Here is a 19,767-nt window from a genome sequence, read left to right as displayed (position 1 = left end):
GATTGTACAAAGTAGCTTTATATGACAAACATTGATAAGTTGATTTCCAGTTGTTTTATTCATGACAGTAATCTCATTTGTTTTTGTTTTTTGATGAGATACTCATATTCATCTCGGAACAATCTTTAAGGGACTTGGAAACATTGATAATATTTAAAAGCTGTTAATTACTTAATGAATACATAGAATTAAGAATTTATTCATTTAAAGTACACTAAAAAAAATAAAAGTACAATTTCTCTTTGTCTGGTAGTAACAAATTTAAAATGCATTGAACGATTTCCATATGCGACATATTCAATTTAACGAATTTATTCTTTATATTAATTTGTTATGAACTTAATTACATAGCGATCAATATTTGCCTAGTCACTATGTGATTTTTGTATTTTTTAAACTGTTTTTTTTTATTGAAAGAGCACTCAAGTTTTCATTTTGACTCGTAAACTAAACATACTAATAAAATGTGTGAATATTTGAATTTTATTTTTATATTTAAATGGTAAGGTTAAAGAATATTTTGTTTCAATGTTAATTTTCTGATTGATCCTAAAACTGATATCTTAACAGTTCAGACAATATAATGTAAAGTTATTTTGATTGTTTAATTACTTATGAAGGGATTCATTGGTAAACTGTAAATACTATTGGTAATTAGTAAGATATAGTGATGTATATGAATAAATTAAGGTTAGCCATATTACTTTCAGTGATAGAAATAATATATCGATAAGTATCTAATCAATAATAAGTAGTTTAAGTTATCTTCTATATACATAAAAGGAATAAGATATGAATAGTAAGATCTGATACATATTACATTATGATCAATTATTGATATAGTTTCACTCATTTATCTAGTTTATATGAATTTTAAAGTTTTGACAAGATGAAAAATAGTTGAATGAGATTTACTGAAGAATATTTTGGACAAAATTTGTATAATCAGAAGGGGTTGTGTTCAGATTTTAGAAAGTTCACTGGTTGAAATCATGAGTCGTGGATGCACACTGCTGAGGAGTCCCATACTAGGAAGAGACGGCCGTCCGGTGCTTCCAGGTTTTCCATGGTGGTCTAGCTTAAATTGACTCAGGAATTCAATCAGTGAAAAATTTTATAAGTTTATACGAATACCCAATGTATCCAGAACGGTTTAATCATTTTAATTTAAAGAAACAGAATATAAAAATTACATTACTTATGTTACTTCTATGAAATTATTAACCCTTGATTGGACTTTAAAATATAATTCTAATAACTTCATATTTCAATCGATATGTCATAAATTCGAAATCCTTAATCATATTAAATACAGATATGAGGTAAAAATATACCTCACTTCATATTCATACTGAATATGTCTAGAGTTTTAAAATAAGGAACGGGATAATGATTAATAAGTAATTTAAACTATTTTAATATGATTAACGGATATGTAACTGCTTATAACATTAAATTACTAATACAACCCTCTAAATTAGTTGATATATCTATAAATGTAACACCAAACAAAAAGATATCACACTTGCATGTGAAATGTTTACACAGATATTAACATACATAAATCTTATTTAAAGTATAAACGATTTACAAATAATAATTTCGTCTAATTACATATCAACAAAAAGGAGACTTTAGTATCCATGTAACATAAATTTAAATTTATTTCAATAAATCTATAGTTCAACTATGCTATTCTGTATGTTATTTTTTGTGTTTGTTTATATCTTCTATTTGTTTGTTATTTATCATATTTAACCATCTTTTGAATCATTACTTTCATTACACAATGAAAAATTAGTTATAATTGTATCTTTATCACTATACTGATTGATATGTTAAACGTAAGAGTAAAATAATAATCAGAAAATTAAGATAAACATTCCTAGTTGTTTTTCATATTTTAATATATCGTCATGTTTATTCTATTCATGGATTATATTAATGAATATATTACTATGACTATTGTATTCTGACTCTAATGAATAAATATTCCTAAAAGGTGAACAATGTATTGTAGGTAATTGAGAAAGTAAGTACGATAAATGATATGTCTGTTAATTTTATTGAATTGAAAGTGAATGGAATCTTTTATTGAAATATAGAAGAGTAATAATTTATTTTTATATTGTTTATTTGAACTAAAAATCAATTAAAACTTTATCCCAATGAACAAGCTAATGGCTATTAGAACTCAGTAATTAAGTGGATAATGTGATGACGTTTGAAGTGAACAGTACTGAGTTTGAGTCTCAGAATGAATATCAATCCTGAGATACAGGTACATCCAGCTGACGAGTTGCAAATTAGACGACACGCGCATCTTGAATTTCATTGTTAATGACCATCTATCTTTGCTCATAACGGAAGAGTAGCTTATTGAGTGTTTCATAGCATATTTTTAAAACAGTTATGCTTAAAGAAACTTAAAAATTGTTGATAACGAATAGAACAATTAATAAAGAGTTATAATTTTCAATTCTGTATGTTCATTTTAATACCTCATTACAGCAGATTTTTTATTGAACAATATAATAATTGAGTCTTTTTCAAAAAAACCATTCTGGTGAATAATTTTGAAACTACTCAAATATTTTTTTATCAGTTCATTTTAAAAATGAATATGACTATACGACGTTGTTTTGTTGATTTATTGTTTTCATGTAAAGATGTTATCTAGAATACCAAACAAAAATTTATTTGGTTGAGATCATGAATCGCTTGATAGTGGACTATCATTGAAAACCTGGAAGCACTGAATGGCCAATTCATCCTAGTATGGGACTCCTCAGTAGTGCGCATCTACGATCCCGCACATGGGTTCCGGACCTAGAACCTCCGGTCTCGCACTCAAACGATTAACCATTAGACCACTAAGCTGACATCCAACGGTATTATTATTTAACTTTAATCGATTCACGAATTGCTGCGCAACAATTCATTTATTGTCTGAGGTAGATACCTGTCTCAACTCGACACGGAATGAACTGCATTGGTCACGGTCTCTCACTAGAATTCCAGGAAATCATCTTGGAGTTAGTCACTGGTGATCAACATCAATTGATTCATGATCTCAATCAGAAGATTAACAATCTCCACGACCGCATACTGATAAAAATTTATTTGTTTTTGTATACGAAGAAAGTTTAGTTCTGAATTTTTTTAATGGATTAAAAATAATAAATGTAATATTGTTTGAACATTGAATAAATAGTCTAACAATCATGGTGATTACAATAATAATAATCATTTGTTTCATTCTAGTTTAATGACAAAAGTGGATCTACTTTAGACAGAATTTATGACAAGCTCACATATAACTTGTATTATATATATGCACGAAATTCTTTTATTAATTATACAAAAATAAATATCAATGAAATTGACATTGAACCATAATTAAATGATACTAATTCCTTACAGGTTCGGTTGCTATCCAACTTTCTATTTCTTATCAATATATCATCTATTTAAAGAAACATAATATTTCAATCAATGGTAAATCAATGATATTTTTATCAAATAGACAATACGTCAGCAGGTGATTTTATAACTATCACAATGAATGTACACATTTTTTTGTTTTAAATTTACATTTTATGTTCATTCTATAAATTAAAAGATCATATATTTGATATGAATCTGGTTGTGTGATTATATCACTTGGTGATGTTACCGATCACTGTAGAAGTGATGGATGTAATTATTAGTGTCTTCTTTTATCTCAACAGTTGACATCATGAGTCAATTAAAGCTAGACCATTATGGAAAACCTGGAAGCATTGGATAGCCGTTTCGTCCTATCATGAGACTCCTCAGCAGTGTGCATCCACAACCACGCCTCAAGGGATTCGGACCCAAGACCTATCAGTCTCGCGCCAGGCGCTTAACCAACTGGCTTCAAGAGGTATATCCTGGAGTTCTAGTGAGAAGCAGTGACCAGTGGAGTTCAAGCAGGTCTGTTGTGAGATAGTAACTCACTGATAATAATGGCAGATGTATCGCTCAATTTTTTGGATTAGTAGAAGTTAAAAATCAACACCGTAGGATACCAGCTGGCTCAGTGGTCTAGTGGTTAAGCTCCTGGAGCTAGACCGATAGGTCTTGGGTTCGAATCCCGCGAGGTGAGGTTATGGATGCGCACTGCTGAGGAGTTACACAATAAGACAAAACGGCTTTCGACTGCTTCCAGGTTTTTCATGGTGGTCCAGCTTCAATTCACTCATGATCTAAACTATTAGAATTACTTCAATCTCCACAAAACCCCTTCTTCTTTTATCTATTAACATAATTGATGAATTGATGTTAAATAAAACTTTAAAACATCAATTATGTTATATTATAATCAAAAAGTAGCCATTCAATTATTTTATTTATGGATATAGTGTTCACTTGTTGATAATATTTGTTTCCAGTCTGTAAGCTTAGTTCTAGTGAGATTTAAAAATAACTTGAAAGAGAAAAGAAATTTATCAAAAGGTGAACTGATAACTTGGTAAATTCACAAAATCTACATACATATAGATAAGGTTAAACAAACAAAAATCACTAGGAATGCATAAATCTGAATGATTAATGAAAAATGGAAAGATAGTTTATGTTTATCATTTGTTTTACAATATCAGTTAAGGACAATTAACCAAGTATTATTTACTCCAAAAACAACAACAAAAAAGTGAGAAAGATGATTTATCATCGGAAATACATGAAACTAAATTATCTATAACCTTATTTTGTAGCGAGAAGGATATCTAAATATGTAGTACTATTTAAGTGGGTGAGATTATTTATTTATGGACGACCTTTGAGCGACGCTAGACTGACCTTGAGTGTGTCCACTTAACAACCAGGACCAAATGAGGGTGATAAACCTATGTAAGGAATTAAAATTATAATTTACAGTTGATGATTAAGGTCAGAAATGAGATTTCAGGTTTTTATCACAAACTGACATCAACTATTATACCAACAACTCTATTTATCCAAATGAATGAATGGATTTCGCACCAACACCAGCAACCTGTGATCTTATACGCGTTTGATTCATCCATAAATTACAATCTAACCAATATTATCTAGGATATCAAACCAAAAAAATATTAGATTAAGATCATGAGTTCACTTGGTATTGTTTTTCCCATCGAGTTTTAAGACCACAATTGATCAGTCTGTTATTGGCATATGTGAATACTTTGCATATGCCTCGATCTTGTCTTAATTTACAAGCATTATAAGCAAAGATGAATCAAACTTCACCCCATTGCACAAGAAAGTGGCTATCAAGACTCAGTAGCTAAGTGGATAACGCAATCGTGTTTGAAGTGAACGGTACTAGGTTCAAGTCCTAGCAAGACCATCAACTCTGAAATACTGGTACATTCAGCTGACGAGTCCCAAATAGGACGAAGTGGCGCTCGTCCTGGATTCCACTGCTAGCCATAATCATGAATTGATTAATGTTAGGCCACCATTGAAAAACTTTGTAAATACTAAGTGATCAATTCATCGTAGTAAAAGATCATAAATTTTCTGACAAAATTTCTGCTTATTTAAATTAACTAAATTCTAATTTTAATAAATTTTATTTTGTTAAATTGTTCGTCATGTTTTCTTTTTGATTATTCTACTAAAAAAAAATTTAAAAAAAATAATAATCTTTTATCGGTTTATTTTATAAAATGCCGCATTCAAATAAAGATTAGTTCAAAAACAATTTGAAGTTGAATAGTTTTCTGTTGTTTTTTATTTTGATGGAACATGTAAACAGTAAATAAATTTCATATTTATGAATAAAAAGACCAGTTTTGTGAAAAGAAAAAAATATTTTTTTCATTTCTCTTTCATCAAAAACAATATCATTTATGAAATTTAAAATTTCGCGCTTTAACAAATTCGGTTTCATAAAACAAAATGTAATTTATTTGATCAATAATGAAGTGAATAAAAAAAACATGAACATACTGTATTACATTTATTTCTTTTGATCTTTTGAATTGTTTTAATTATCTAATTTATTATTATCATTATTACACAAACTGACCGCTTAAAGTAAATGGAGGATATCACCCATGTAAACTAATTAATGTTTTGTTTTACTAAAAAATTTTTATATTACAACCAAATGTATAAGGACTAGAGTAACGTTTAAATATTGTCAACATTGTAGTATGAATATCAATGAACCGATAATAGATTTTAAACAATTTTGATTTAATCTCTTAGTTTCTGATGGGATTGTTAGTTTCAGCGTGTGCTTTTTCGTTAATTAAATAAATAAATGTATATCATCAAAGTAAAATTTGAAATAAATATGAAGGTAGAAATTAAGTTAAAATTTAGTGATAGTGAATGTTGGTCAGAGTTTAGAAAAAAAAACGTTTATCTGAAGAGATGTTTTCATGTAGGGAATTTATCAAAAATTTTATTGTTTTGGTTAACAGTGAAACTATAATTTATGGATGACCTATGAGGAACATTGAAGTGACTTTAAGAGTGTCCACCTACTGACTAGAACTTAATGAAGCTTTATACCAGTGTGAAAGATAAGAATTGTGATTTACATTTGATGTCTATGGTTAGAAATTACGTTTCGCGTTTTCATCACAAAATGACATCAAATAAAGTTTCAAGACGCTATTTAGTCAAATGGATAAAGAATTTCACTCGGAAATCCAAAACCTGTTATCGTAAATCTGATTGGTAGGTCCGTAAATTATAGTTCCGCCTTAAAGTACTTTTACGTTCATTTGTTATCTTGCAGAAAAAAATCTATTTAAATAAAACAAATTAGAATTTGTAAAACATCTAACCAATGTGTAACTAGCGTTGTAAATGTTTAATTAAAAATAAATATAACACATAAATATGGAAAATAACAATTGAATACTTATAACTGACCTAGACACACAAAAAATGGCCTTCATACTTTGGTTTTAGGATATCTCGGACAGTCTGAATTCTATAAGTAATTGATTTCGAACAAACTAAAGTAATTGGTAAAGTAAGTGAACTGTAAGCTCTACTAAATTCAATATTGGGATAGCCTGTTTCTATTATTTATTATTCATGTATTAATTTAGTAAGAGAATGTTGTTTGTTCATCGTTTCTAAATGTTTTTTTTCGTTTTCTCTTACCATAATAAAATTTCTGAATAATTAGGAAGATAGAGTGATAAGTGTTACTTCACTGATACGTTTTTGATTAAATGACAAATGAAATGCACCATGAAAGTAACTAGATTTTTTTTCAAGGAATTAACATCACGAAATATTATCAAAATGATATCCAATTGGTATTCTAATGACAACTTATTCTAAACTCAAGATTGTTAACTGTGAAAGTTTTTCTCATCAAAAGTATGTCAAGCATTAATCAAGTGGATTTCGAAATTAGTCTATATATATTAGATGGATATTCAAAGAATGACTAAGTGATGTCTAACTTGGTTCAAGCAATAAGATCCTAATCAGTGATTATCATTAAATATAATAGATACTTATGTACAAAAGGATGTGGTTTATTGCTGTATGTTAAATAGAACACTATTTTGGCCTAAAGATATTTGTTCAAATATTAATATTAAGTAAATCTGCTTGACACTAGTATAATTTAAGATTGGATATTTTCATACAGATTTTCCGAAATAACTGAATTTTATTTGTTTAAAAGAACATGTTGGTTAACAATGTAAAAAATGTAACCGTTTAATTGATGAAAATAAAAGTTTCCAACAAATGTCATTTTCATTTTGCATTATCTAGATATGTAAAACGGAATAACTGTCTTAAAAAAAACTTGTAAGAGGAAGAATAGGTCATATTGTCATAAAATGATTGATGTACACTTTTTTTCACGTTGGCTGACACTCATTTACAAGTCATATATTTAAGCTTGATGAAAATAATGTCACAGAGATTTGAATCAAACACTCCGCTATGACAGATGATTTATTCAGTTTGCAAATAATACGGTGGTTGCTTGATATAATGGAATAAAACAGTTAGGAAACTTATGGGTACTTGTACTAAAATGCAAGTTCATCATCAATGTTCAACGTAAAATAAACCTTAATAATTAGTTTATGTCACATGCGTTGGAGAACTTTAAATTCCTGATCATATATTCCATTTTTTTCGGATGAGTTTAAGAAACACAATAAAACATATACAGTCAATAAGGAGTACAACATACAAACATGTTCTGTTTTCGCTTTGTAATAGTAACCAACAATTAAAGATGCATTTGATTCATGGCTTAAATATGGTTGGAGTTAACTACAATAACACTACAAATGTTAATCAAATTTCACATTTAAGTATTATTTACTTTTAAAAAACTGTATTTAATTATATTAAATGTAGAATTGCATAACTGCGGCACTGCATTTGAAAGCACCATATTTTACATAGTCTTTAAAAAACAAATGAAAGCTTCTGTTTCAAACTGATATTCAGATCAAGGTTTCAATCATGTTGTTTTCAATAGAAAATATACGTTCCTACTGAAATGCCAATAATTTTTTTTTAAGCTAAAACATGAAGCTTGACTTTATAGATTTATTTCTATCAATATTCTATGATTTTTTGTTTTGTTTCCTGTGTAGAGACTTCATTGTGACGTCATTACGTAACTTTAACTTTCTAATTACGTCATTTAACCGAAAGTTAGAAAATATAGGTTTCACTTTTGAAAACAAAGGGAAAAACTTTTTTTATATTTTTTGTAAAAACACGTGATCTATCCGCTCTTAGGGGGGAAAATACATCCATATTTAATAAATAGAGATTCAAAGATTTTATTATTGCAATAGATACTACTTATTTTTTAAATAGACAGTTCTAATTAATTATTCAATGTTTCTAGCAGCTCATCTCAAATAAAAAAAAGTAATAAATTAATTTTTATTTTTGTTCAAGCTTATCAATTTGGTTATGACAATCTCATTCTATCATGAATACATTGTGTATTTCCTGTTTGTATAATTAACTGATTGACAGATTATAAGAAAAGTATGATGTTCAGATTGATAATGTGAATGAATGAATGAATTGTATTTTTCTTCTTCTTATTTGATCAAAATAGATATGATAAAATTACCTGAACGTAATAAGGAAATGTAATGTATGTGGTTAGATATGATATATATATATAGGCTTTTCATTAATTAGCGATAAATCAGTAAAAACAGAATTGCATATTTCATTTGTTTTGTACGTATATTTATATTAACATGCTATTGTGTGATGAAGATTTATATTTCAGATGGATACTATATTGACAAGATTATAATTGTAGTTGCTAACAACACTATGATAATATTATACCTTCATAAAAATAAAGCTTTTGTTTTTGCTTAAAAAATTTATTTTTAAATATGGTTCTTTTGTGAAATTTTGAGATATGGATAAAGATGAGTAAATTAAAATCAATTTGTGATCTAGTTAGTATGACATTGAAGAGTCAGTCAGTTATAATATAGGACCAAGCGAATCCATGCATCGGTCCAAGTTGCCATATCTTATTAGCACAGCATGACGAACACCGGATTCATAGAAACAGTTAACTAAATGGTGTAATATATAAAGGAAGATTTTATGTAAGGATATAGTACAGAAAGAAAGATATGAAATAATTTTAGTCTCCTAGTTTAAGGGAAGAATTATTAATGTTATGAGGTTGAAACTTACAGAACTTTCTTTTTCGCTTAGGCACAATTAATTTGGTAAGCTTAATTATTACATAATGCAGTTAGATACTCATATGTGCTTGTGATGAATGACTTCTTTGAACGTTGTGAAGTTCAGAGGAAATGAAACATATTTAATAATAACGACTAAAGTTTTCATTGTAAAATAATGATTTTTCATGTATTAAAATTACTATACATATAGTGATCATGTAGTGTAATATGAATATGGATCATTTTTTGCCTTGTTTCGTTCACCTTTATTTGATCAAATAAAACCAAGTATAGACCGTGAAGATTTGAACTATAGTGTTGATATTTTTTTCTCTAACACAAATGGTTTTGTAATGTTAGCGAAACTTATTTGGTTAATAGTATACGTTTTCTCTGAACTTACTAACGTTTGAATAACAACAACTATTCGTTTATTTTAATGATTATTCTATAGGATATTGCTAAGGTAGATAGAAAACGTTATGAGTATCATTGGATTCCCCATGTTTATTTAGTTGAATTAACATGCAAACACTTATGAAAATGAACGCTGGGTTAATTGGTCTTATTAATTATATTAATCCGATATCTAAAATTTATTGCCATTTTTCGAAAAACGTAAGCGTCGTTTTTAAAAATCTTTTGAAGCAGATAGTAGATAAGATTAATATTTAGAAATTTATTTATTCGAAGTGGGAATTTCAGTGATAACTAAATCTCTTGGTTAGACAAACGGTTCAGTATATATCATCGACCGATTGTATTCGATTTACCATTAAAAATCAGAAAACATTAGAAACTTTTTTGTCTTAGCATGAAAATCTTCACAATCATACATCTGTGACCTCACTGAAATTTAAACTGGGACTTTTGAATATAGCTATGTATGTGTTCTACTAAGACTATTGGATTGGAATCTAGTAGTATACATGTCTAACTTCAATCAAATCAATATATTGGTGAAACACATTCCATTCTTTTCAGTAAGTAACCGCTTTATGACAGGCTTTTTCAAACTCCACAGGTCAGGAATTGTCGCTAAAAATCCGGTATTGACCTCTTAAAGCTAGTTACTAGTGAATGCACGATTATCTTAATAGGGGATTTAAAAGTATTGAAGTTTTTACAGTTTCCATAATTTATCTTAATAACATAACTATATCAGGTGCGCTGTTGCTGCACATTGAAAAAAAATGAAATGTGTTTTACCAATATATTGATTTGATTGAAGTTAGACATGTTTACTACTAGATTCCAATCCAATAGTCTTAGTAGAACACATACATAGCTATATTCAAAAGTCCCAGTTTAAATCTCATTGAGATCACAGATGTATGATTTTGAACAGTTTCATGCTAGGACGAAAACGTTTTCAACGTTTTCTGCTTTTTGATGGCTTATTGAAGAAGATCGATTCGTGGTGCACACTATGAAATGTTATCAATCTTCAAAAACTCTATAAAAACAATAGACAAAATTATTCATTAGTGAACTACTTATTATGTATCCATTCTATAAACATATCAACATTATGATTTATATGCTTCATATTTACAAAACATGTTATTAAAATTCTTTTCTGTTCAAGATTTGATTTTGATACTCAAACTGAGCATATAAACTTGAATATGCATGATGATATTTATCGTAAAGAGAATGAAATACGTAAAGCAAAAATAGCATTAGCTGGGATTGAAGTACAAGTAAGTTAGATTTATTTCTTATTCAGTAATATTTATATAGTTTTCTTCTCTTTCCTCAGTATATTAGATGATTTAATTAATGTTGAATATATATGAATAATGTGAGATGTACACTTATGGTTTATCTTAACTGTATTGATTTCGTTAAGACTTTTTTTAGATATTTCTCACTTGAACATCCTGTCATTAAATTATTATATTCATAATTGATAGTGACAAGTTAAATGAGATGATCATGTGGGTTATAATAAGCTACCAAGCAAATAAGCACTAGAATGTATCATTGATTAAATTACTCTTTTTATGTTTTCTGGGAACTTTATAGTTTAAGGAAAAAAAGGCATCTTGACAATCATTTAAACACCAATAAATTTAAGTCGATTTAGAAAATTAAATAAAATGAGACTTCTTTTTATAGTTCATTAAAAATCTAATTATTAAGAGTTCATTACTTTTATTTTATTCATTATCAAACTAAGTATACTGTAATATATAATTTTATAATCATTAAATTTATCATATCTATTGTGAGACTTGAATGACTGAAGTTGAACTATTGAGTGAGGACTGTTGATGTGTTTTTAACTAGGAAACAATGTCTGTTCAAAGCTCTCTATTCGCTGATGAGTAGTGAAAACTAACTTTCGATTGATCAGTATCAACAGGGTCTTTAAATTAGATCGAATAATAATGGGTTGACGTTTTAAATCTAACAGTTATTTGATGGTGTTTAATAAAGAATGATTTCAATATTCTATTGATATCATGAAACGATCTTCTTATAGTAAGCCTAAGGCTTTGAAACGCTGATTTTATGCCAATGTTTGAAATATATATATATATCCTCTCAACTTAAATACATCAAGCATTTCGACTTTTAAAACATGGTTTTTACTAGACTTTTGAATTGTTTAGTCTATTGTTTGTTCACTTAATTATTCGAAAAAAAGTAATAGCAGATTAAGATATTATTGATCTTTCATTTTTTCAAGGTGTCTATTTATTGATAATTTTATTGGTTGTTTGACTTTTTCCATTGATGTCTAGGACTGCAATCGATCAGTCTGTTATTGGCATATGTGCATCTTATAGGGATTGCCTCGATATTGCTTTGAGTCACAAGCATTATAAGCGGAGATGGATAGTGGCTGGCATTGGGATCCAGAATGGGGATTCGTCTTATCAGAGGCTCGTCAGTTCGATCTAGAATGAACATCAACTTTGCAATGCAGGCACATCCTGCCAACAAAACCTAAATTGAACGAAACGCGCGTCCTGAATTCCACTACTAACCACCATCCATCTCTAGAAAAATGTACGCTTTTTTCTTACAACTTTTGATCTTAGAGTATTGTTTGTTCGGAAGAATACTTTTATATTTTGAAGAGTTATGATCCTTTTGATCTCTTCTGAAATGCCTTTACGATATGGAATCACCATTTTGTTAGCCCATTCTTTTTGCTTAACTTTCTTAATAATATCGTTTAGTTATTCGTTCTTAATTATTCTTTTAATAAAATCCTTTGGATAATTATTTATCATTAAAGTGAATATGATTAAATTCACTTCCATTTCTATATCATTTCATTCAGTTACAAGTTTTTAAACTCTGATGATCAAATTTTTGGTCATGGTCACATTGATTGAGTGTGAATTTGTTAACTTAAAATCTACAAATCTCCTTGAATATGCCAGTTTTTGGAAAATATTAATTTTTAAACAATCATTATATTTCCTTTCAACATAACAGTTTTAAAAAGTTCATTTGCATTCAAGAGATTGCAACTTCATGAATTTAATTTTATCGTGAATATTGTTAAGATATTTAAATAATTCGCTCAAATCAATCATTGATAATGATGTAATATTTGAAACCATGAGTCATTTGAAGCTAGATCACCATGGAAAACCTGAAAGCACTGGATGGCCGTTTCTTTCCAGTATGGGACTCTTCAACAGTGAGCATACAAGATCTCTTCCTCCACGATATTCGAACCCAGAACTTATCAATCTCGCAGAGGACGGGATCGTGGATGAGCACTTCAGTGGAGTCTCATAGTGGGATGAAACAGCCGTCCAGTGCTTCCAGGTTTTCCATGGTGGTCTAGCCTTAATTGATCCATGGTTTCAAGTATCGAAATTTCTTAAATCTACACAAAACCCCTTCTAATAATGATGTAATAGTAGATATCACTTTTAAATAACATTGAATTATTAAATTAAATAGAAGTAATCAAATAAACTTTTAACGTTTTTTTATATTTTTTCATTGTTAACAGATTGTATCACATAAAATTAAAAAATCTAAAAATTTTTTTTGAAAATTAATTTAATTGATCAATTTTTTAAAATGAGTTCATGATTCGTTCTGGAAAAAATGATTTTTTTTCCTTTTTTCTTTCTTTTTTTTTTAGAAGAAAACTGTTTTTTTTTATTAATGATTAATGAGAATTAGTTCATTAAAATTATTTCTATTTTGATAATATTTAGATATATTAGATAAGTGAAAATATTGAATTTTTAACATTCTGATAACTTTGTGTATGTTGCTAAGCTTAATTATTTTAAAATTCGAAATTTCAGTTTTATCTAGGCTTTATGGACTATTTTTTTTTACTGCTATTATAAGAATCAATTTGCTAAGAGTCCATTTTATCTGAAGTTATCATTTATTTCTATTTATTTGAACACATGAATATTGGTACAAGGAGTCATCAAATAGATATGCAACACATCAGGAGATGCATTCCCATAGTAGCCGGTGACCAACAATTGGTTCAGACGCCATTTATTCCATTAGGATCCTGGAGATCATGGACAACATTGGTTTGAAATCACGGTTTTCTAACTCCCCTAGGTGGACACTCTTCGTATCTACCAACCGGATTAAAGCGCTGGACATTCGCTTTTTGTTCTCTCGATTTCGTAAACAATACCCATAGCGTGAGAAGGCAGTGAGTAGGACTTCCCTGGCAGTGGTTGTATGCACGTGGCCATGTGAGAGGATTTCGAGAGGGAGAGCCAACTCTCTTCACTCTCGGCCGTACCAGGGCATTTGGAGGCCTGAAGTTATCAAGTTAAATGTTGTTAACGTTAGTAAAGAAACCATGGTATTAGTTGATAAACTTTATAATAAATGTTTTCTTGACAAAAGTAATCAGGTGTTTTATTAATTTAATCGAAACGCTTAGTTAATATACATACTTATACTGACTTTATGAATAAGTAGCTCCTTCTACTTGAATCTTGATTTCACTATGTCTGGGTACAAGTAATGAAACACCGAACGTTATGATAAATTGATGAATGAATAGTGGATACGTTTTCATTGGTTTTTCATGATATCTTAGTCTGGGATTGAAGTTGTCTTTGAATGACGAATTTATGTACTATATTATATGTATGAACAGAGATGGATGATGGATAGCAGTGTAATCTAGAATGCTCGTTTCGTTCTATTTGGAACTCATCAGTTGGATGTACCTGCACCCCAAAGTTGATGTTCACTCCGAGACTCGAACCTAGTACAGTTTACTTCAAACACTATCACGTTATCCACTTAGCTACTGAGTCCTGATAGTCACTAGCTTGTGTAATGAGGTCAAGTTTTAATTCATTTTTGTATTGGTTGTTTGGGTCTTCCTACTGATTTTTTGGGTCGCAGTTAATCAGTCTCTTATTAGCATATGTGCACCCTGTGCTGATTGCTTGATATTGCCTTGAACAACGTCAAACAACCAATACAAAAATGGATTAATATGCTATATGTAATTTATTTTTAAAAAATGACGAAAACATCTTAGTGGTCAAAAGACAGCAGAAGTACTTCTGTCGAGTTGACCGCTGAAATTATATTGATTGAAATCGAAATATAATAATTATGTATATCTTGGTATATTTCGGTAATATAATAAAATGTTGGGTAGTACAAGCTTTTAATGATATTCATTCAAATGTTTGATATTTTACTTCACGTGCACATAAGTAACCCAAACTTGTAGTCATAAAGATGTTTAAAAAAGAAGCGGGGAATGTAGTTGATCTAATAAACTTTACGGCTTGTCATTAGAAAAATGCATATACGAGGAAGATGATATTATTTATTTGGAATTTTTACATGTATGATGAATAAAGCAAATGAACTAGATAATCAAGTATGTCCTTTGTTACCTCAATCATCTGCCATTGGCTACAATGGATAACTGTCTCATATCTGACTTGGCTGTACTCCAATAGTCATAGCTTTTCACTATAAGTTCTGGAATCTTATCTGTAAGCTAGTTATTAGTGAGCTCATGATTATTATGAGTACACGATTTACTAGAGATAGTAGAACGTTCATAGATTTACAGTCATACAGTGGTCTTATTTAAAGACTATTGGTCCTGGGTTCAATTGTCGGATGCAGGGTTGTAAATGCACACTGAGGAGAAGTCCCATACCAGAACTACATACATATTTTTTATTCTACCGTTGATGGTTTTAATTTCATTATACTTCTTGCTTGGTTGTCAGCTAAATTTACTTGAACACTTTCTTTTTCAATAGAATTTTTATCATTTCAATGTTTAATCTAACTTTAATCTGTTCAGTTTCAGTGTATAGGAAAGGCAGGATTATTCATTTTCATATTTTACTATCCCTACTATAATAGAATATTTTTTACACGTCTACACTTTAAAAAAATGGAATATGATCAGAGTACTGCAAGTAACAGCTAGATACACATTCGTTGTGCTAGAAAATCTGATCATTTATTTCTAAGATGTATAGTACCTAACAAATCATTTAGTGGAAACACAAGTGTTAGAAGCATTAGAATACATCATAATTCTTCTCTATATGTAGATAGGCGGGTATTTCATGTATACTGGACCTGTAAAAAACACTAGTTTCCTAAAAACAATAATTAGTTAAAATGTTAGGAGTGTACAGAAGGTAAATATCATGATTTTATCTTGGTACTACAAATAATGCAATGTGATGTTTGCTAATTATTTTCTTAAGTTATAAGTTTATACATCTTTATGAGTGTATAGAATAGATATGTTAATTGTAGTTGTAGTCATGCATTAAAGAAATGAGAGAAAAAACTTAACACTCTCATTTATGGAGTTCATATGACTTCTATTTGTTTTTGTACAGTTACTTCAAGATGAAATAAAACATTGTTTATAGTATTTTGATTCATGAAACTGCATATGCTATTAGTATTTAATTTATAACTATGATGTTTATTACAATGAGAAGCCAAATTGAAGTTTGTAAAATTAATTATGAGATTATAAAACATCAAGAAACAATACAAATAGAATTAAAGTCATTTAAATAAATATATTTTCATTAGGTGGTGGTTAGAGGTAGTCGACAGGAAACCCTGGACCCGGGTTTCGTGCTACTTGGCGCTCGTCAGCAAGGTGTATCTGTAATCTTGAGGGATCGAATCCGCCAAGGAGCACCAGCCCCCTTAAGATTACAGGTACACCTTGCTGACGACCTCCTATAAAACTGAGATGTAATCACAATTGATTGATCACTGGGTGGTGATCAATTTCATGTGTGTCAAGTCCTTATTTAGTACAGATCGAATGCTATCGACCATGTTGCAATGCGGTACACCTTGCTGAAGAGTGCCAATTAGCACGAAACCTGTGTCCAGGGTTTCCTGTCGACTACCTCCAACCACCATCCAGTCTCAATATATAGTGCACGCAGTGTTGAGTCACCTAGACTGGTGGCCACATTGCAACATGGTCGATAGCATTAGATCTGCACTAAATAAGGACTTGACACACATGACACTGACCACCACCTAGTGATCAATCAATCGTGATATTTTCATTATTATATTTGTTTCATTTATAAATACACAGTACGTTTGAAGAGGATCATATATGCGAATTTCAGAAAAATTATAACATGTTCTTATTGTCAGTTAGTTTTGACAATGTTTCAAATTCGTGAGCATGGCAAAGCCAGTGATTGTATTTGGAAAACTGCGATGTAGATGTTAGTCATTTTTTTATAAGAATATCTTTCATAGTTTGCATTAATTCAGGTATTAAACAAAAATAAAGCCACTGTACAATGGTAATTTGTAGTTAATAGGATATAGGCAATTTGAATATGATAATTTTTAGAATCCTGAATCTGAGCTTTTGTAAAGTAACCAATTTTCGTCTGAAACAATTCAGTAACACGAGTATTTCCTTTAAGTGCAATTGCTTCTAAACACTTCAGTGATAGATACCTGCAATAAAACAATTCATTACCCGGTCGTGTTTAAAATTAAGATAATTCGAAGATTGTTGATCTACGAACTATTTAGCGGAGTTGAAGCAGCTTTTGATAATTAACTGCCTGACCACAGTATTTATGTTCAAAATAACAATATATATAAATCATGCACATTATACAGTACACATTAGGCAGTACACGAGCAATTAATAATTGAAATGTAGCTGATTGCACACTTATCGTGTTGCACTATGTTACTTACTTACTTACTTACTTACTTGCTTGCTTGCTCGCTTGCTTGCTTGCTTGCTTGCTTACTTACTTACTACTTACTTACGCCTGTTACTCCTCGTGAAGGAACATAGGCCGCTCACCAGGATTCTCCATCCAACCCTGTCCTGGGCAATCCTTTCTAGCTCCGTCCAGTTCCTATTCATCCTTTTCATATCTGCTTCTATTATCCGACGCAATGTGTTCTTTGGCCTTCCTCTTTTCCGCTTCCCTTCAGGATTCCAAGTTAGGGCTTGCCTCGTGAAGCAGTTTGACGATTTGCGAAGTGTATGTCCTATCCATTTCCATCATCTTTTCCTAATTTCCTCTTCAGCTGGAAGCTGGTTTGTTCTCTCCCACGAAAGGCTGTTGCTAATGGTATCCGGCCAATGGATGTTGAGTATCTTGCGTAGACAGCTATTTATAAATACTTGTACCTTCTTGATGGTGGTTGTTGTAGTTCTCCAAGTTTCAGCTCCGTACAGTAGAACTGCCTTGACATTCGTATTGAAGATTCTCACTTTGATATTGGTTGAAAGTTGTTTTGAATTCCATATGTTCTTCAACTGAAGGAATGCGGCCATTGCTTTGCCAATCCTTGCCTTTACGTCTGCATCTGATCCTCTTTGCTAATCGATTATGCTTCCCAGGTATGTGAAGGATTCTACATCTTCCAGAGTTTCGCCATCAAGAGTGATTGGATTGCTGTTTTCCGCTTTGAATTTGAGGACCTTGGTTTTCCCTTTGTGTATGCTGAGGCCTACTGGTGCAGAGACTGCTGCTACACTGGCTGTCTTCATCTGCATCTGTTCGTGTGTACGTGATAGGAGGGCTAGGTCATCTGCGAAGTCCAAATCGTCTAATTGATTCTGAGCTGTCCATTGTATTCCGTGTTTTCTTTCAGATGTCGAGGTCTTCATAATCCAGTCGACCAACAAAAGAAAGAGGAAGGGAGAGAGTAAGCAGCCTCGTCTGACTCCGATCCTTACTTGGAATGCATCTGTCAGCTGTCCTCCATGCACGACCTTGCACTGTAGTCCGTCATGTGAGTTCCGGGTAATATTGACAATCTTCTCAGGAACTCCGTAGTGTCGAAGAAGTTTCCATAATGTCCTCCTATCTACACTGTCGAATGCCTTTTCATAATCAATGAAGTTGATGTATAGTGATGAGTCCCACTCAACTGATTGTTCGATGATGATCCGTAGTGTCGCAATTTGGTCTGTGCACGACCGATCCTTTCGGAATCCAGCTTGTTGATCTAGAAGTTGGGAGTCTACTGCATCTTTCATCCGGTTCAGAAAAACTCTGTTAAAGACTTTTCCTGGTACTGACCGTAGTGTAATGCCTCTGTAGTTTTCACATTTGCTCAGGTCTCCTTTCTTTGGAATCTTGACGAGGTGTCCTTCTTCCCAGTCCATCGGCACTTGTTCCTCGTCCCAAATCTTTTTGAATAGAAGGTGAAGCATGTTTGTAGTTACTTCGATGTCTGGCTTCAGTGCTTCAGGTGGTATATTGTCGGGTCCTGCTGCTTTCCCGCTCTTGATTTGTCTGACGGCCATTATAATTTCTTCCGTCGTTGGTGGATTGACATCTATGGGAAGATCTGTGTGCGCTGCTTCGATGTTCGGTGGATTCGTTGGAGCCGGCCTATTCAGGAGTTCCTCGAAGTATTCTACCCATCTGTCCCGCTGTTGTTGAATTTCAGTGATTGGCTTGCCTTCTTTGTCCTTGACCAGCCTCTCTGGTTTACTGTATTTCCTTGCTAGTTTCTTCTTTGTATCGTAAAGTTGTTTCATATTTCCTTCCCTTGCAGCTTTTTCCGCCGTCGTTGCTATTTCTTCCACGCACTTCTTCTTGTCGGCTTGGACTTTCTC

The 19,767-nt window shown here is 31.0% G+C and overlaps 1 protein-coding gene across 1 annotated transcript in view; it reads left to right on the top strand.

Annotated features, from left to right (window-relative positions):
- The window catches only part of MS3_00010144 (uncharacterized protein), a gene marked incomplete at both ends in the record, with an annotated part of 29,132 nt that extends 14,984 nt beyond the window's left edge, over nt 1-14,148 (top strand). Inside the window, 2 exons of the mRNA XM_051218496.1 lie at nt 11,269-11,383; nt 14,092-14,148. Coding sequence (XP_051074184.1) covers nt 11,269-11,383; nt 14,092-14,148 — 172 coding nt within the window. The remainder of the gene's footprint in view (nt 1-11,268; nt 11,384-14,091) is intronic.
- Between the last annotated feature and the right edge of the window lie 5,619 nt (nt 14,149-19,767).

This window comes from Schistosoma haematobium, chromosome 1 (assembly GCF_000699445.3).
Source record: "Schistosoma haematobium chromosome 1, whole genome shotgun sequence".
Classification (NCBI taxonomy): Eukaryota; Metazoa; Platyhelminthes; class Trematoda; order Strigeidida; family Schistosomatidae; genus Schistosoma; species Schistosoma haematobium.
This window is presented reverse-complemented; position numbering and strand designations above follow the sequence as displayed.